Consider the following 20928-nt stretch of genomic DNA (forward strand, 5'->3'; position numbering starts at 1 on the left):
GAATATTTTCTTATTGTGGAGAGGCATTAAATATCCCCTTCACCTACTCAGCCCATTCCCTTCTAGCCTACTTGATAAGCCCTTCTTGACACATGTGGTGGCTTATCTCTACAAGGATCCTGTCCTCATCCTCTGGCTGCACAAACTGAAAGGTATCCATTAACACTGGGCACAAACATGCCAAGGTTATGTCCAAGATTACCACAGAAGGTACTTAGAGAAAGGCCTCCTCCAAATATCTTAATACAAGGGTAAGATGATTATGAGGGATGTGATGGCTTAGTGGTTAAAATGCTGATTCTGATGATCATAAGGTTGGAAGGATGACAGTTTGAGGCCCAAGTGATGCATGATGGGGGGAGTTCCTGTCACTAGTCCCAGTTTCTGCCAACCTTGTCAGAGCACAAAGTACTCTGGTCCTGAAAATGCCATGGATGTGGCCACTAGGGGAACTGGGACAAAGCCAACAGGGTTACTACAGTTCAAGTCGCAGGCATCATAAGTCAGAATTTGGAATCTATGAATCATGGGAAGGCTGATGCAAAATGCACTGGGGATGAAACCAGCCAGGTTTCAATAGTGCAAGTCATAGCTGTCATGTGACCCCAAGGGGACGACCTATATAAGGGAAAGAGATAAAATCTCCAGGTTGGTTGTTGTTGGTTGGTTGGTTGGTGAAGCACTTTGATAGTCTGTATAGCAGTTGGGAGTATTCAAGGCAGAGCAGTCTGATACTCTGTACATAGTCTGTATTTACTCTGGGACCAGGATTAAAGCCTTCGTTGAGTGAATCCAGCTGCCCAGCAATTCATTTCTCCAAGAGATGCAGCAGTCTGTGTGGGAGGATTTTTGCTGTGCAGCTTGGAGCAGAATTTTGCACAGATACCATCTGCCTACGTGCATCATCTCTGCTAGACTCCGCGTGTCTACATACCCCAACAAAACTAGCAGTTTGAAAGTATGCAAATGCAAGTACATAAACAGGTACCACTTCGGCCAGAAGGTAACAGTATTCCATGCAGTAATATTTGCCACGTGACCATTGAGTTGTTTTGGACAATGCTGGCTCTTTGGGTTAGTAACGAAGATGAGCACCACCCCTTGCAGTTGGTTATAACTGGACATTCATGTCAAGGGAAACCTTTACGCTTCACCTTCACCTTTAAGATGATTATGACAGGTGGCATGCCTTCAGGCATTTTGGCTCCAAAGTTCACATGAAGCCAGAAACCAAAAAATCAATATGACTAATTTAACTGCTAGAAGATGAAACTCCCAGGTCAAAAGGCACTAAACCAGCTACTGGAGAAAAGCAGAGGATAAATTTAAATCGAGAATAGGATCCGCTATATTAGTGGTCCCCAAATTGTGCCCTTTAAGAGATTTTGGACTTCAGCTCCCAGAAGCCTCAGCCATGTTGGCCAATAGTCTGAGATTCTGGGAGCTGACGTACAAATCCCTTAAAGAGCACAGTTTGGGGACCACTAAGCTATGTGATCAACAGAGGACACAATATATGATCAGGACAAAATAAAAATATGATAGAAGAAATATACTATATAGAAATAAAAATGAAAGGACAAGAGATTCCTTTAAGGAGGAAGATTTGGACACTGAACCCATAATTTAGAAAGTTTAGTAGAAGAACTTTCCACTGAAAAGTGGAAAGCTCTCAAAGCACTCAGAAGAATTAAATCATTGGGAACAAGTAGCATACTAATAACACTCTTTCAAACTATAGAGACAGAAGCCATCAAATTCTAAGAAAAATATGCCAACAAATAAAAACAAAACAAAAGCCCATAAACTGGAAAAAGACACCATACATTCAATCTTCAAAAAAGGAAAACCAGAGACTGTTATAACCATCAGACTATTGCAATGATTTCACATGCAAGCAAAGTGATGTTCAATGTTATACAGGAAAGGCTTTTATGATATATGCTGCATATCGGTTGGGGTAAGGTCATTTTGTATTTGAGCTTAGTGGAGGCTTGCTTGCATGTGCATTAGTGTCTATTCTATTGTAGTTTGGAAACCTTGTGTCTGTTGGGTCAAGGCTGATTGTGTGAGCTGACTGGAGGTGTGACTGTGTGCTCATTAGCATTCTACTCTTGTATTGTGTGTGGCCCCAGGTACCTGTGTCCTGAGCACCTGGTCTAAAGGAGATGAGGCTTCTGCTCAGAGGAGGTGAGTAAGAGACTTGGTGGAGAGAGGAGCTAGCAGCCACTAGCTCTATATAGCTGCAGCCCCAGTCTCTGAAACTCAGTGAACAGAGCTTAGCTAGCAGGTGAGATCAACACAAGTGTTTTACATGAGTGTTTAGTGGAGGAGGGTTTTTTTTTGGGGGGGGGGACCCTGAGCTCTGTTTCAGCGCTGACTTAAAGTGACTGAATATGGACAGTGAGGGAGCTGCTGCAGTCACCTGCAACAGCAATGGTATGTTTGTGTTCTTACCGAAGGATGTAGGTTATCTCACCTGCACCAAGTACAAGTTGGTTCCCTTGTTGGAAGAGAAAGCTTAGCAACCCGAGGCTGATTTATTCACTCTGCAGCATATTAAGCAGTACAGTATGAGGAATTTTTGGATAGAGCAGAGAAGAATGTCCTGGTAGAGGAACACACAGGGAATGTCTCTATGGAGGAGGTAAGTTCCCATACACAGGAGATAGACAGTTGGAGAAATGTGAATGTAGAAGTAGAAGGATCGGGGATCATTGTGTGAGTCTGAAGCTACAGAATCAATTTGAAGCTCTCTCCCTTATCAGTAATGATGAAGAGAAGCAAGAAAAGCAGCAGTATTAGCCCTGAGAGAATGTGCACGAGAACGTGAAAATTCAGGACATGGACTGGCCCCTGACAAAATTCAGAGGAGATGTGTGGTAATGGTTAGGGACTCTGCTGATGGGATAACGAATTAGTAGTTTCTGAGTCTCAAAAAATGTCTCGGGATGTGTACTGGGGTAAAAATCTATGATGTAACAGAGAGGCTGACAAGATTTATCAAGCCCACTAACCATTACCACTTCCTTTTGGTTCACACAGGAACAAATGATACTGCAAGGCATAGCCTTTACAATATGACAAGGGATTATGAGGCTCTGGGTAGGAAGCTGGATGCACATGTAATCCCCCCCCCCATATTTATGACTCTGGAGACCAGGGTTCAAATCCCTGCTGGGCCATAAAACCCACTGGGTGGTCTTGGGCAAGTCACATGCTCTCAGCCTCAGGGGAAGGCAATGGCAAACCCCCTCTGAACAGAACGTGCCAAGAAAACACAATGATAGGTTTGCCTTAGGATAGTCATAAGTCAGAAATGACTTGAAGGTAGCAACAATAACTTCCACAGCAAGGGTAAGGCCCACAAAGGGAGAGAAAAAATAGTGGAGTGAATAACTGGTTCCACAGATGGTGTTGCTGGAGACAATTTGGCTTCCTGTAACTAAATAACAACCTTACCTATGATACCGATGATAATTACCATTCATACTGTATTAATTACCTCCTTATCTCTGGTCTGACTGGCATAATTAAATCTTACTTATTTATCATTTAAGATTTATCTCTTCAATTGATCAGAGTAGTGTTTTTCCACATTTCTTCTGTCTGTTTTTCCTCTACATTTCTACCTCATCTTTTCTGTCTTTCATATTTCTTATTCTGTCTATTTTACCACTAATCTGTGGTAAGCCTGTGTTGTTCTATGAATCTTTCTATATACCACCATAATTATTAGTCATATTTCCTAAGCAAATCCAACTATTACCTCTTCTCCTCCCCAGTCATCCAGATATCTTCTAGAGGCCTCTTTGTTCAAACATCTAGTAATCTTATCCATCTCTAATGTGTCAAGTACCTCGGAGGCTGGGAAGGAGCCGGTGGGGCCGCCCGCACAGGCGCCCTTCTCCTCCTTCCCGGCCTCTGAGGGGACCGAGGCCCTCTCAGAGGCTGGGAAGGAGCAGCGATCGTGAGCGGCCTCCTTCTCCTTCCCGGCCTCTAAGGGGGCCGAGTCCTCCTTAGAGGCCGGGAAGGAGCCCGCGGGGCTGCCCGCGATCGCGGGTGGTTTCCTCACTCCTTCCCGGCCTCTGTGGAAGCCTAGGCATCCTCAGAGGCCAGGAAGGAGGCCGCGGGGAGGCAGGGAGGGTGGCACGGTCGCATGCAGGAGGCGCCACCTCCACCTCTCCTTCTCCACTCCAGGCCTCGCTGCCCTCTTCTTCCTCCGCCTCCTCCGCGCGGCCATGCACGGTGGAGGAGGAGGGCAGCGAGGCCCCGTGGGCCGCGGCCAACCCAGCTGCAACCGGGGTTGTCCCGGTTTTTGGCAGCACCCGGGACGGGAGGGGCCCGGTGCCGCCAAAACCGGGAAAATTCCGTTTGCAGCCAGGATATGGCAACCCTACCTACAAGAGGCCTGTGGCCTCACAGGAATGGAGACATATTGGATTGCAAGAGAAGAGTCCTGTTGATATGCAGGTGGACTTTAAATTTCCTGGATCTTGTTAAACTCCCAATTGCCACATGGCCAGAAGAAGGAGGAGCCAGCCTACAAAACGTACCCTCCTCATACCATCTTAACAAAGGACAGAAACAACAAAATGCAGAAATCTCAATTTTTTCCCTCCTGTTTAGTTTGTAACATCTTGCTTGATGAAGAAGCCAGTGAAGCTTCAAAAACTTGCAATAAGTATATTGTGCATTTCAGTTAGCCAATAAAGGTATCATTGTTTGGTGGATTTTTGTTTGAATTTGCTAAATGGCCAACACAGCCACCCCTACATATTCCTCATCAAGATTAGGCTGGATAGGGCTACTAGGATTTTCAGTCCCACAACACGCAGGCCACATGTTCTCCACCCCTTGTATAAAGGCTGTGATTTTTAAGACCTTTATTAGTGAAGAAAACTGTTACAGACTGCCAAAATAATGCTGCTTTGGGTCTCTTTGGAGGTATGCTGTTTAAATGATGCATGCATCCTAAGAACCCGGAAGTTGCACCAAAGCCGCACTCCAGTGCTTAGGAATGGAGTGTGGTTTTGGCACGACCTCCGGACTCTTAGGACCCATGCATCATTTAAATAGCATACCTCCAAAGAGACTTGAAGCATCTTTATTTTGGCAGTCTGTAACAGGCCTCAGTTTCCAACCAGTCTCCAATGAAGAATTCATGCCACAGTCCATTCTATTCAACAGAGGCCCTGATGCTGTAGGGAGCATTTTCAGGTAGTAGGGGATGATAGGAAAGGAAAGGTAGAAAATACAGATTCTAGCCACCCCCTTCTATGTGTGGATCCAACCCAGTATGTATAACACAAGGCACAAAACTCTAATATGTCAGTTTGAAATACATTACAAAATTATTTAATTTTAGTAAGATCTAACCATACCTAATATTTTCAATCATGTCTCAAAAGAGAGATACTATTATTCTGCTACAGCTGCTTTAAAATATTTTTATAAGAGGCTCTAGAATTTTATACAGTACAACATCAATTTCTATGTTGTACTTAACTTGACCTGATTGTTATGTTAGTGGGATTAAAGCATTAACTATGTACTTAAGCAACGTATTTGAAAACAACATTGTTTAGTATAATTCTTGCAGTTTATTTTTCAAGAGCTTTGTTCTTTTAGCTAAGAGGAATAATACTTAATATCTAACCCAGCACTCTTTGTCACATTTCATTTTTCACATTGTGCAAGTTCCTTTTTTGGGGTTTCAAACTAGCTTGCCCTAAAACTGCAGGATTTGCTCTTCAATTAAAAAAAAAATTCAGTTAATGGAACGGTATGCATACCTGTTACTCCCCCATCCCCAAGTCATGGATGTTTTGTGCCAGAATGTGTTACAAAAGAATGGAAGAATGAAATAAAGCATGCACTTAACTTAAATAAAGGGTTGTTATAGGCCACTATCACAGGTGTAGTTCTTCCCATCCTTATATATTTTAGAATGGGGTGGGAAACTGCAAGATTGGGGTGCACTGTGATGTCAAAGGCTTTCACAGCCGGCATCCATAGTTTTTTGTGGGTTTGGGGGGCTATGAGGCTGTGTTCTAGAAGAGCTTTCCCCCCCTGATATTTCATCAGCAGCCATGGCTGGCCTTTTCAGAGAATGTTGGTATGGAAGAGACTGTGGTATATATACTGTTGGTCGAGAGGAAGCAATTTGCATGTTCATCTGTATATTGTTCTGCTGTTGAATGGCAAGGCCTATGGGTTTCTATTTAATTAATGATCCAATGTCTGCTGGGAAACTCCCCTCACCTGGGTGTTTTTCATTTTCCTGGGCTGGGTCTAGATTTTGGTTTTTTTCAGGACTAGTAGCCAAACTTTGTTTACTTTAAGGGTTTCTTCTTTCCTGTTGAAGTTGTCCAGGTGTTTATGGATTTCAATGGCTTCCCTTGCATTCTGACCTCATAGCTGTTGGCCATGCCAGAATCTGAGCATCTGCAGTCAACAAACTGCCTTATTCTCATTGGCAGTGTGTGCGTGTGGCCACACTAGCAGCCAAATGCACATCACACTGTCATTGGGGACAATGGGACTTGAGGTCCCACATTTTTTTTATCTGCAAGGAGGGGGTTCTGGAATGGGTCCACTGTGGTTATGAAGGGACGACTGTACACATTTTGAAATTGGGCAAGCAAGTTTTTCTTTCACTGGTGTTGAACAAGCACACAGTCTGGCAGGCTATTGTGATATTCTCAGAAGAAACAGATCAGGAGCTCTATTGACTCCAAGATTTGACCTGGATGATGGAGAGTGAATACCCTCCATGAGATAGCCTGAAATGACCCCTAATTACTCCTACCACAGGAATCTTGAGACCTAGGTTCCCAGTTGAACAGGGCATAGCTACTACTGCCCCTTTGGATTTTGGCATATTTTTTGGAATTTGGAATATTTGGATTTTGAAATATTTTTGCAGCCTGCTTCTCCTTGTGAAGAAATGACTATGAGTGCCACTATCACTGCCTCAAAGATACAAGCGGGTGGTTGGAGAGCTCCTGAAAATCTTACAGTAATCAAGTCCCTTATGTAAAATAAAATGATGTAGTATTTGTGGGCGGCATAGAAACACAAAATACACAATGATGTAGAGAGGTGCAGATGGAGAGAGGCATGAGGAGATATAAAAAAACCTACTATTTAAAAAAATACATGAAAAATACAATGAATTAAGACAGAGAGATAGATGAATTTCAATAATCAATAATTAGCTTAGAAATCTATAGTAAAACAGAAAGCACAGTTATTTTAGAAGCTACTAACAAAAGCATTTGCTCTGTCTATATACTGGAAAAGGAATTTAGATTAGGACCCCATCAAGGATGAAGGGATGCAAGAATGTTTACAGAACTAAATGACCCTGTACTCTACCAAGCCTTCATTTGGTGCCTGGTTTCTCTAATGAGCCATAATAAATCAGAGATAAGAGAGCAACATCCCTGGGAGCATCCCTGGCAGGGGAAGGGGGGCAAATTAACACATAGGTGATAAAAGAAAATAATGTAACCAAATGTGCCTTAAGTATATTTTAATATATTCATGTATCTTTGCTCTGATTGCAAGAAAGTTCTATATGTTTAAATTTTGAAACAACCAATAGAATGTATGGAAGAGGCTTCTTTGTTTGAACTCCTATAAATCCTGCGATTTTACTCAGAACAAGGTTCCCAAAATCTTTGGAAACTATTCCCTTTTGGGATTGCCAGCAATAAACTGTGTTTTTCATCTGACTTTGGTCCCCTCTCATTCTTCTGCTCTATCAAGCCGAAGGGAGAGAGGCTCACAGGTGGCTCAATGAGAGAGGCTCACAGGTGGCTCTTTTTCCACAACAATAGTGTGTATCGGCCCATGGTTGTCTGTTCACAAGCCAGAAGTGGGTGGCCAGCAAATATTCTAAAATCAGGTTTCTTATATAAAAGAAAATGGTGCAGTATTTGTGGGTGCAGAGAGACACAATGCTGCATAGAGGAATTTGGACAGCCCAACAATGTATAGGCAGATGCTGCTGCCAAGGCTGCTCTTCCTGGGTCCTATCACTCACCGCTCTAGTCACAGGAAAGTTCCCTCTATTTTTCATGCATTTAAAAAAAGCCCTCCCAATCCAGACTGTAATAAGAGAGAGAGAGAGAGAGAGAGAGAGAGAGAGAGAAATCTAAAACAGAAATGTATTATTGTACCATTACAAAACCAAGTAAATAAACTTAATGAGATTACTAGTAACTATAACCATAAATGATTACATCATTAGATTTCTGCTTGCTCAAAAAAAAAAATCATAGATGATTTCCAATTTTTCAGATTTTCAACTGGTCTTCCAGGAAGCACGTTCAAACTGCTTTCTTTTTATGTTATATAACTACTCTGAATTCATTAAAGCAAAATTACAGCTATACTTACTCATTGCCCCAGTCCAATCGCACAGTGAGGTGTCTTTTTACTTCTCGTACTTGGTCCTGGGTCAAATGCCCAGACAGCAGCTGTCTGCGAAGATCTATCAGTTCATTCATGACATGACGCAGTTTGTAGAAGAGATCTATTTTATGTTTCTGTGAAGATTTTATGGTTGGGAGAGAAAGAGAGTGAGAAAAATTAAAGTTTAGTTACATGATTAAAAACTGTACTACATTTTAAAAAAGCGTTAAGTTCGTGTGTGGATAACTTTACATCAAAGTTATTCATTTCTAGAGTAGATGTATAAGTCTATCCAAATGGCTGAATCAAGACTGAGGGAATTTCCATGACACCACAGGATTTTCTCCAAAACTACTCCTGAAGACTGAGGAAGTGTCTAGAGCAAAGGTTCCCAACCTTTTTGACTCGTGGAACATTTATGTCTATGGAGGAGCCCCTAAGAGGTCTACCCCATGTCTTACAAGTTAATGGTGTTCTTATATATACTCCTAAATACCATTAACTTGTAAGACATACAAGTTTCATTTTCCTGGAGCAGCCGTAGAGCACCTGGGAAGTACATATGGAGCCCTAAGGGCTCCTCAGAGCACAGGTTGGGAACCCCTGGTCTAGAGTAATGTATCAAGTTGGAGAGGGAAAAGAGAATTCAGTTAGCCTGCCTAGCACAACATGATAGTACTAGCACATGTAATTTCTTTATCCAAGCCCAACCATAAAGACCACCGTTTTGAAGTTTTTCAAACACCACAAGCTTCTCTGGACTAGATTCTACTTTGCTGATTCCATGCAGTATCACCCTCGGTTGAAGGTGTGTGTTGCAGGTAAGGGGAAAGAGAGGACAAGTAATAAAGGTTTAGACTACAGAAATTGTCACTAGGACATGGAGTGATGGATTCAAACTACAAGAAAAGATATTACACTTAACATTAGGAAGAATTTCCTGATAGTAAGAGCTGTTCCACAGTGGAATATGCTGTTTTGGAGAGTGGTGGAGTTTGTCTCTACAGATTTTTAAACAGTGGCCATCTGTCAGGAGTGCTTTGATTGTGTATTTCTGCAGGGCAGGGGGTTGGACTGGATGGCCCTTTGGTTGCTTCCAACGCCATGGTTCTGCGATTCAAATCTTTCACGCCAAATCTTTCTTAATTTAGAACAGTATATGGAATGTACAGTATTTTTTTAATCCTATACTGCAAATGTTCGAGTTACACAACAAGGGTGCATCTACACAATAAAAATACTGCATTTTAACACCTTATTAACTGGCATTGTTCCATCCCAAAAAATCGTGGAATTTGTAGTTTTGTGAAGCACCAGTACTCTTTGGCAGAGAAGTCTAAAGGCTAAAGACCGTGTAAAACTATAAATCTCAGGATTCCACAGGATGGAGCTGCAGCACTTAAAGTGGTGTCAAACCACACTATTTCTACAGTATAGGTGCACCCCAAACCATACCTTCTTACTTCCAGCATTTGCAGAACCTAATGACTTGAAAAGAGCTATTTTGAAATTAATGATAAATGGGACATGAATTAAACTACTTTGATCACACCATTGTGTCATGACAGCTGGCATCAAGATGGACATTAAAACAGTTGAACAGCAGCTTTGAACCTATGCTCTAGCATAAAACATAACTACGGAAGAGCTAATATCAATTTCACAAAAGTTATTACAAAGTAATAAACTAAATATATCCTTGCTGCACTTCATCGAAAGCACAACTGCCAAAAGCTAGTCAGTGACTTACTTACAAGCCTCCTGTTATGTCACTAAATCATATCTGGTGATTACATCATTATCACTTAAAAATAATATTACATTTATCTTAGTTATTTCATTTAAATGCCACCTTTCTCCCAGAGTGGGACCCAAGGTGGCTTCTAAAAAGGATCAATTTCAAATAAAAATTTTAAAACATCCAACAATTAAAAAAAATTCCACATTACATGATATACAATCATTTTAAAACCCATACAACACTTAATAAATACACATCTCCATAAGAATCTTCCCTGCATACTCTTTAAAAGTCTGCTTGAACAAAAATGTCTTTACCTGCTGATGAAAGGAAGCCAGGGAGGAAGACAGCCTAGCCTCCCAAAGAAGGGAGTTCCAAAGGGTGGGAGCAACCACTGAAAAAGCTCTCCCTCCCTCCCTCCCTCCCTCTCTCTCTCAGCATTTTAGACTCACTGAGGTTTCCAAATAGTTTCCAAAGGAATCTCCATGCAGAGTGTGTTACAGTAGTCCAAATGGGATGTAATCAAGATGTGCATTACCACAATAGCCAGCTGTGACACCTCAAGGAATATGTGCAGCTGGCATACTAGTTTTAGCTGTGCAAATGCACTCCTGTACACTCACGAAACCTGGACATCAAGGCTCAGAGATGAATCGAGAACACCCAAGCTGCGAGCCTGAAATTTCAGAGGGAATGCAATCCCTCTAGCACAGGCATCTCTACTCTTTGATCTGCCTATTGACTGTCCAGGAGCACCTCTATCTTGTCTGGATTACGTTTCAATTTGGGTGCCCTCATCCATTCCAATACTGATGATTGACATAGGTTCAGTACCAAGACAGCTTCCTTGGAATCAGATGGAAACGGAAAGGTAGAGTTGAGTGTCATTAGCATACTGTATAGGACCTCTCCCATTATAAATGTATAGGACCTCTCCCATCAGTTTCATGTAGAAGATAATACATCTCAGTGAGAGGTTGAGCAGAATGAATAAGAACATACTCCCAATGTCCAGTTCTTTCAGTAGGTAATCTGGCAAGGCAACCAAAAATGTCTCCATCCTCTAACCAGGCCTGAAGCCAGATTGAAATGGATCTAAATAATCTAGGTTATCCAAAAACCCTGCAGAGGCTCCAAGGTACAGTGAGTTTAAACCCCACATGTTAGTGATCAGTCCATGACAATGGAACTATAGAAAGCTCATCCACATCCAGATCACTGTCATCTCACTACAGTATATGCTACAGCATGGGTAGCACTACATATTACTTGGAACAGCCCCATGGTTATCATGGTAATCCTGAGCTGCTCCTGACAGAACAATCCAAGTCCAGGATCAAGAACAGTGAATGTTAAAACCCCCCAGAACAACAAGAAAAGAGAACACTGACCAACTAAGCCAGCCCAGGAATGGAGACTATTAAACAGCAGGTTGGGCAATACACCAACAGAATCCCTATTCTGTCATGGCCACCCACCTTCAAAAGCACACACTCAAACCCAGCAGACTGTGGGACAGGGCATCTGGTAAGGGAGACAGAATCCCAATAGACAACTGCCATTCTACCTCTGCTCTCCCGTGCCTTGCCTGCAACTGTACCAAAACCCAGGTCAACAAAGCTGGCAGAGATTAACTCCACCAGCTTCATCCAGCCAGATCTTCCTAATACAAGCCAGGCCGGTATGCACATCTAGGATCAAGTCCTGGATCAAGGATATTTTTCCATTCACCAACCTGGCACTGTGTAGCAACATTTTCAGCCTGGGGTCTGTTACTAAGGCTATCCAGACGATTTGAAGCAGAGGATAGCTTGGGGGTACATAACACCCTGTGGCTCTCCCTTCTACCATGATAATAATAATGTCACCCAACACCATAGCCCCTTTTGCCCATCACTATCATAATGACTGCTCCCTGGGCTGCTTCCCCCTCCCTCCATATAATACTTTTTATTTTGCCACCAAACAGGTTATTTTAAAAGTTACAAAATCCCAATGCCCTCTTCCCTTTTCCAAACAAAGAAACTGGCCCTCAGTTTTTAATGCACTTGAATCCCTGTACCAGGAGGAAGGCAGGATAACAACAACAACAACAACGCACTTACCACATATAACTGCTTCCAAAGAACAGCCCATTCCTGAAGAGTTGCTGTTACTTCAGTGATAACAGTGTCTTCAAGTGGAACAACTGTTTCATATTGCCTGTAAATATTATAAAACCTTTCGTGAATATTTTGTAATGGTTGTAACATATTTTCAAAAGATGTTCTACATCATCATTAATCCCCTTGTTTTAAAAGAAGTAGTCAAGTTATATAGTCATATATATGCAGACATTTTTATTTCATATAAATTTATTTGCCATGTCATTCAGTACAAAACACTGTATCTGAAGGAGACCACTTTTCCTGAATACTCATTCCACCACATATACTTAGTTCATACAAAGCCCAGTTTTATGCTATCTCTCCTAAACACATACTCCCAGAAAAATGCTTTTCTGTCCCATGCGGATAAAAGGACCATGTTTTTAGTCCTCTCTAGGTCATTTTAGAAACAAGAGAGGCCTTTTCCCCAACTTGACATGATGTAAAAGTTAGCTTTTAGATCACTTCCTGTTGGAAAAAGGTCTTTCCTAGGCCTAAAACAGCTTTTGTGGGGAGGGGGCAGGGTACATTCCATACCCCATATGTGAAACTTGCATCTTTCAAGGTCCAAGAACAGAGGCATCAGTATAGCACTTTCTATTCAGTGTAAAATAGTCTAAGGAGTTCCTGCCTTCCTGTTGCCCAGACCTTGTCACCCAGGTAATTTTAAATGTTTAATACTGACTTGAGAATCCACAGGTTTTTGTATCCATGGGGTTTCTGGAACCAAACCCACATGGATACCGAGGGCCCACTGTATTTGGTGGAGAAGGGAGCAGAGTGAGTGACTGAAAATTAGGGCTGAGCCAGTCAGTGATGTTTAGGAATTAATGAGTGGGGTTTAAGAGTCTAAGTGTGTGAGATGTGTTTTAAATGTATCAAATAATCAATCTGTTTTGTAATGTTCAACTCCTGTTAATAAAGTATAATTGTTTTTTATATATATAATTAGTGGCTCAGGGCGGGGGGGGGAGGATCAAAATAGGTAGGTCTTTGTATTTGTTTCATCTTGTTTTGTTTTGCTTGTTCAGTTTTAGTCACTTTGGTGGAGGATCTACACCAGAAATTGGAAAGAGAGAATATATCCCTGTTGCTTCTGATGGATCTCTCAACAGTGTTCAGTATCATCAACTTTTGGGTTGGCTCACTGAGATGAGTAATACTAATTGAACATCACATTGGTGACTGATCAAGAGTCAAGCAGTGGGATGCAACAGTTAAAAAAGGTAGTATGATTCTAAGCTGCATCAATACGAGTGTAGTTCCTAGATCAAGGGAAGTAATAGTACCACTCCATTCTGCTTTTGTTGGACTTCACCTGGAATACTGTGTTCAGTTCTGAGCACCCAATTCAAGAAGGATGTTGACAAGCTGGTGCATGTCCAGAGGAAGGTGATCAAAATTGTGAAAGGTTGGGAAATCAGGAGCAGCTTAGGGAGCTGGGTATGTTTAGCCTGGGGAAGAGAATGTTAAAACATGACATGATAGCCCTGTTGAAATATTTGAAGGGATGTCATACTGAGGCAAAAGCAAGCTTGTTTTCTGCTGCTCTAGAGACTAGGATATGGAGTGATAGTTTCAAACTAAAGGAAAACAGGTTGATTACCTGTACCTGTATTTCTTCAAGTAGTAAAATCACACAAATGGGTTATCCTGTGCCTGTGCAGTGCATTTTGAGAAGCTTCTAGAGCTATTACAGATGAGTTTTGGTCGTAGCTCTGCCCACTTACCAAGCAACCTACCATAGAATCATAGAACCATAGAATAATAGAGTTGGAAGGGACCACAAGGGCCATTCAGTCCAACCCCCTGCCATGCAGGAACTCTCAATCAAAGCATCCCCGACAGATGGCCATCCAGCCTCTGCTTAAAGACCTCCAAGGAAGGAGACTCCTCTACACTCTGAGGGAGTTTGTTCCACTGTCAAACAGCCCTTACTGTCAGGAAGTTCCTCCTAATGTTGAGGTGGAATCTCTTTTCCTGGAGCTTGCATCCATTGCTCCGGGTCCTAGTCTCTGGAGTAGCAGAAAACAAACTTGCTCCCTCTTCAATATGACATCCCTTCAAATATTTAAACAGGGCTATCATATCACCTCTTAATCTTCTCTTCTCCAGGCTAAACATCCCCAGCTCCCTAAGTTGTTCCTCATAGGAACAAGGTGAGGATGGGCAGGATTGTGCAATTTCACAGATGACCACTCACAGAAATACAGTTACAGGTAAGCAACCTATCCTTTTTCATGGTCTCTGTAAATAACACAAATGGGAGACCAACAAGCTATTAACCATAGGACAAGGGAGTGTCATGCCATGCAGGAGAAAAGTACAGCCTTCCCAAATGCCACCTCCATCTGTGACTCTGAGTCCAGGGCACAGTGATATACAAAATAAGCAGTCCAGATCATCTTGCAACTCTGCAGTTCTCATCCACAGGAATCTCATTCAGGAATGTAGTCGGCACTGCAATCACCTTAGTTGAAAGTCTTTTCACTTGGGCGTAAACTGGCTTGCCTACTAGCTCATATGCCATATGAATAGTTGCTGTAATCCATTTATAAAGGTGCTGTGTAGACACAGGCCATCCCTAAATCATAGGCGAGTGAAGGAGGAAATAACTCTGGAGGTTAGCACCTTATGAACATTCAGGCAGTTAAAGAATAATACTGGTGGAGAAAAAGTCCTGTTTGAGATGAATAGAAGACGGGACCAACTGAAAGAAGGAAATATCTGGTCTAGTGAAGGTGAGGTTGATCCCCTTGTAAAGTGTGTAGCTTCACATCTCTGTTAGCAATGATGATCACCAACAGAAAGGCTATCCACCAGGTGTGTGATATGAAGGTAGAAGCTATTGCTTTCCAATGTCTCTTAGATCATTAAAAGAAACACACACAATCCAAGAGAGTGTAAAGCCCTTCAACAACTCAATAATTGCCCGATTCATGGATTCAATAAATAAGAAGGCTCACCAACTCACTAGAAATGCCATGATATGTCTGCAAAGCAACATTTAAGACAGGGACCACAACTGGATAAGGTCATCAGAAAGTCCAACACCTGAGTGACTGTGGCATTGTTGGAGAGATTCCTTGAAGCCAAAAACTATTTTGAGAACTTGATGCACTTATTGGTGTAAGAACAGTAAGATAATGGCCTCTGATCTCAGCAATGATATACCTAGCAAAGACCAGCAAAAGAAATAAGAGAACTTCCACACAGTGGACTTGATTGGTTGGAGATCTAGATAGCTCACCCTGTCAACAGAGAGTGCAAACAGGCTTGGATTTGGAAGGGGTCTCCATTAATTACTTCTAGAATTATGCAGGAGAGAGATAACCACAATCACTTGGCTAATCCAGATGATCAAATTGTACAATATGTAAGATGTCCAGCAAAACAGGACATGCATCGCTTAGATAGCCCATCCTTCAAGGGCTCTTGAGCAGAAAAGCATGCACTGCCTGTCATGAGATAACATGTACAAGTATACAGTATTGTTGGCCCATCCTATTTCTAAAGTCGATCTAAAGAGTGCCCCTGTGACAGGACACAAGTGTTCATTTCCAGGCATCTACAAGAATGTTGCCAAGTTCAAGTAGGTGGATGTAAAATGGCAGTATGCTTTATGGGATGCATCAATCCCACAATTTTATCAAGAGATAGAAAAGGATGTTTGAAAATGCACACAACTATTGATTCAGGTAAAAGATAACAATAAAGATGTCTATAAACATCAGAACTATCTCATCACAAGACCAAAAGGATTCCAGATTGTCAGACTCAAAATCATCAATGTAGGAAGCCCCTTCCCCCCTGTGACCACTTGCAAAATTCATACCTGTCATGTAGTGCCATGTTGGTAATTACTGACACTACTGGTTGGGGACCCAAACATGGCATCTCCAAAACCACAACAAAATATCCTGAAGTCCTTTATGCCAGGCTGAGGATTGAAGCACAACAGAGAGGAGGTTGGAAAAATCCACCCCCAAAGCCTGGCAGAGGGTGTAAACAACATGATGGAGGGTGTAAAAACAGTGTCAGCTGCCTATCTGCCTATAAACAATTCTTTGATGCATTTACAGTGAAGAGTAGCCCTTCAAAGAGTGCTGTATAATAGGAAAAACAAACTCAACACAGAATCTGGTATAGTGCCAATTAATAATATCAATTAGAGCAGCTGAGGTGACTGGGGAAGGGGAGGGGCCATGTGAGAGCGGCTCCCTTCAAAACCAGCTTGCTGGCTACATCTCCAAAGAACTAAACGCTGGCACAATTAGGTTGATCATCTGATCCTATTGGAGTGAACTGGGAATTAGAGGATAGATTGGAATTATGAATAGGGATATTCTTGGCATATTGATATTGTCGTTATCTCAGCAACCAATGGAAAATAATGGGAGTGGGAGGGGAATAGGTGTTGAAAGTGGGGGGAATTGTGAGATCGTGGATTCTGGATTTGCAGTCCCAATTGGAGTAGTGTGGGGCAATGGGAGATATAGCGTTAACAGGGTGGAAATGAAATGTAAGGGAAGACGAGAACGATGCCTGAAATCTATCCCATCTTCCATCCACCCTGTTAGCCCAAAAGAGGTTCATCCCAACCATACCACAGATCCTTACTTTGCTCCTATGTAACACCAGGTCAGTGAGGAACAAATCTCATATAATCTATGATTTGCTGGAGGAGGAGAATGCCGACCTGGCTCGCCTTACGGAAACCTGGCTGGGAGAGGATAGCAGTGTGACCTGGTCTAAGGCCCTCCCAGCAGGTTATACCGTTAAGGAGCAAATGAGGGAAAGTGGGTGAGGGGGAAGAACAGCCTTGGTCCATAAATCTATCTTCACCCTGACTAGGAGACCTATCCAGAAAACAAAGCACATCAAGTGTATTCACCTGACTCTGAAGGCTTGGGACAGTCTGGGGATTCTGCTGGTCTACCGTCCACCCCATTGTCTAACAGACTGCCTGGCTGAGCTGACACAGCTGGTCTCGGAGCTGGTGTTGGAGTCTCCCAGGCTTCTGGTCCTGGAGGACCTCAACATCCCCTTCAGGGCCAGCTCATCAGATCCATCAGGTGCAGCTCGGGAGTTCATGAATACCATGACTACCATGGACCTGTTCCAATTAGTCTCGGGTACTACACATTGTGCTGGTAATACACTCAATGTGGTTTTTAGTATGGAACAGGAATATCCGTGGGCAGAGGTAACTTGCACCTCTGCCCTGTCATAGACGGATCATTTTCTGGTCAAGGTGGGACTCAAGGTTACCACTCAGATCCACCTCAGGGGTGGAGGACCCATTAGAATGGTCCGCCCTTGAAGGCTGATGGAACCCAAAAGGTTCCAGGATGCCCTAGAGGGTTTTATGGTTGGGAATAATGGCGATTCTGTCGAAGCCCTGGTTGATACCTGGAATAACTATCTTACCAGGGCCATAGACACTATAGCTCCCGAGCGTTCTTTCCAGCCCGCTCCAAATAAAAAATCCTGGTATACGGAAGATCTTCGTAAAATGAAGCAGGCTGTGCAACGACTAGAGCGCTGCTGGCGGAAACACAAATGCTTATCTGACAAAAAACTCGTTCTGTGCTGCACGAATTGCATCAGCGGAGTCTCGTCCAGCAGAGCTGTTCAAGGTGGTTAAAGAGTTAATGCAACTGCCTCCCATCCTGAACCCTTTAGTAGAACCAACTATAGCCTGCTCTGATGCTTTTAATGACTTCTTTGCTGATAAAATCTCTCAGATAAGGGCTGATCTTGATGCTGGCATTATAGCAGAATCTTCAAGAGAGATGTACAGTGACTCTGCAAATTGGATTATACTGGTTCACCTTGAATTTGTAAATACCGATGACGTGGACAAGCTCCTTGGATCTGTAAGGAAGGCGACATGTCCTCTTGATCCTTGCCCATCTTGGTTGACCATCCAGGGAGGTGATGCAATAAAAACATCACTCCACTTGATAATAAATGCATCCTTCCGGGAGGGTAGATTTCCATCTTCACTAAAATTAGCTATAGTAAAACCTCTCTTAAAGAAACCTTCCCTGGACCCCTGCTGAGGAACAACTATAGACCTGTCTCTTTATTACCATTCTTGGGCAAGGTGATCGAGAGGGCAGTTGCCTTCCAACTCCAAGCCATCTTGGATAAAGCCGATTATCTAGACCCATTTCAAACTGGCTTTAGAGCGGGATATGGAGTTGAGATGGCCATGGTCGCCTTGGTCGATGATCTCCATCTGGGTATCGAGAGGGGAAGTGTGACCCTGCTGGTGCTCTTGGACATCTCAGCGGCCTTCGATACCATCGACCATGGTATCCTTCTGGAGCGCCTGAGGGAGTTAGGCACTGGAGGCACTCCGCTCCAGTGGTTCCACTCCTACCTCTCGGGCAGACTCCAGATAGTGAGGCTGGGGGACAGTTACTCTCGCAAAAGAGAGCTGACATCTGGCGTTCCACAGGGTGCCATTCTGTCCCCCATGCTATTTAACATTTACATGAAGCCACTGGGAGAGATCATCCAGAGACATGGAGCACGGTGTTATCAATATGCTGATGACACTCCTATCTACCTCTCCATGTCTCTGACTGGTACAGTGACTGAGGACGGAATTTCTCCTCTGGATGCCTGCCTAGAGTCAGTAATGGGCTGGATGAGGGAAAACAAACTCAAGCTGAATCCAGAAAAAACAGAGGTATTTGTGATAGGTTCTCCTGGTCCAGGGATGGAGATTTGCAATCCTGTCCTGGACGGGGTCACACTTCCCCTAAAGGACAAAGTTTGCAGTCTGGGAGTACTCCTGGACTCATTGCTACAGTTGTCATCTCAAGTAGATGCGATGGCCAGGAGTGCTTGATACCAGCTTCAGCTGATACACCAACTGTGTCCCTACCTGGACAGGAAGGACCTTGAAACAGTGGTACATGCACTGGGAATCTCCCGTTTAGATTTCTGTAATGCGCTCTACATGGGGCTACCTTTGTACCAAGTTCGGAAGCTTCAACTAATTCAAAATGAAGCAGCCAGATTGGTTACTGGAACTTCCAGATTAGACCATATAACACCTCTTCTAAAATCTTTACACTGGCTGCCAATTAGATTTCGGGCCCATGCTTTGGAACAACCTTCCGGTAGAGATCCGCCTCATATCTACCTTTAGATAAGAAGGCATTAAAGACGGAGCTCTTCTGGCAAGCCTACCCCCCAGATCTTTTATAAAGAAGAATGGTTTATCCCCAGTTATTGATTTTATTGCTGTAGTTTTAGAGATTGTATTTTAGACATGTATTTTAGACACTGTATTACTGTATTTCTTGTTGTAATCCCACTTCGATCCCTCGGGAGAAGCAGGAAATCTAAATAAAATTTTATTATATTATTATTAGAAGGACAGAGGAGGAGGGATTCCTCATGATCAGTATGAACTCCAGAATTTGTGGAGCAGCCACGTGCAGAAACAACTGAGAATATTTGCTCGCATGTGATACAGCCAAGCAGCCAGTCATCCAGCACGGAAAGAAAAGGATGTATAGCCGGCAAAGCCATACAAGAAGTGTGGTAATGCACTTGGTGTACACACACAGGGGAGTGCATACACTGGAGGGTGGAGACACAGAAGCGATATGGACAGGTTGCTTACCTTTAATAGTATTTCTTTGAGTGGTCATCTGCAAATACACACAAACGGTTTATTCTTCACCTATGCAGCAAAGCTTGGAAATTTCTGGAATCAGTGGGCAAAAATTTTTGGTGGTAGCTCCGCCCCCCTTATATAGCCCCTAATGTTCCTGCTCTTCCCCCAGTTCCATAAGACACACTGCATAGCAGTGACAGAGAGAATTTAGCAATGAGCTGGACAGGACTGAGGGTAGGATGGGTGGGATTTGTGTGTATTCACAGATACACACTTGAAGAAATACAGTTACAAGTAAGAAATACAGTTACAAGTAAGCAACCTGTCATCCTTCTTTTTGATCTCTGCGATTCACACAAATGGGTTAGACTGACAAGCTTCGGTCAGTGGAGGAGGGAGTGTCATGACACCAATTGTAAAGTTCAAACAAGTTGTATTTATTTAAACAAAAATAAACTGAGGGGACTGCATTTGTTAGTGTCATTTTTCTTGGTTTCAACTCTTTGAACTCAAGGGCATAACCTCAAGAGATGATATTGAGAACCCACAAGCAGAAGTAATAGAGGTCCAGGTATTTAAAAAGTGCCTGAGTCTGTCCCCGAAGAGAGTGTTGACACCACCCCATCTCACAGCCTCTTCTTTCCTTGCTCGGTGTCCTTGTGGTAGGCTTGATGGTACCGAGGTTGGGTGGCCAAAGAAGAAGAGGACTGTGATGGGTGGTGTTGTCGAGGCTGGTCCTGAGGCTGACAGTGGCAGTCCTGGTGCTGGTAGGGCCTTTGTTGGTACAGAGGGTACCAGGGGAGATGGCTCCCAAAGCATTGGCGGGGAAGATGCAACATTCACTCCCCAGCCCTCTTCCCAGCCTGGATACATGCCCTTCAGTTTTACCCTTGACTTATCCACGGGTCATAATAAAATCTAGACTTTTGTCCCGAAAACCTACCCTTGACTTACACACAAGGTCAATCTATACATGAGCA

General features: G+C 43.0%; 1 protein-coding gene across 1 annotated transcript in view; it reads right to left on the reverse strand.

The window, feature by feature from the left end:
- The window catches only part of DOCK3 (dedicator of cytokinesis 3), a 294107-nt gene that overhangs the window by 195775 nt on the left and 77404 nt on the right, over positions 1 to 20928 (reverse strand). The window contains 2 exon segments of the mRNA XM_042447484.1: positions 8407 to 8555; positions 12268 to 12364. Of these exon segments, the coding sequence (XP_042303418.1) occupies positions 8407 to 8555; positions 12268 to 12364 (246 nt within the window).

This window comes from Sceloporus undulatus, chromosome 2 (genome assembly GCF_019175285.1).
Source record: "Sceloporus undulatus isolate JIND9_A2432 ecotype Alabama chromosome 2, SceUnd_v1.1, whole genome shotgun sequence".
Classification (NCBI taxonomy): Eukaryota; Metazoa; Chordata; class Lepidosauria; order Squamata; family Phrynosomatidae; genus Sceloporus; species Sceloporus undulatus.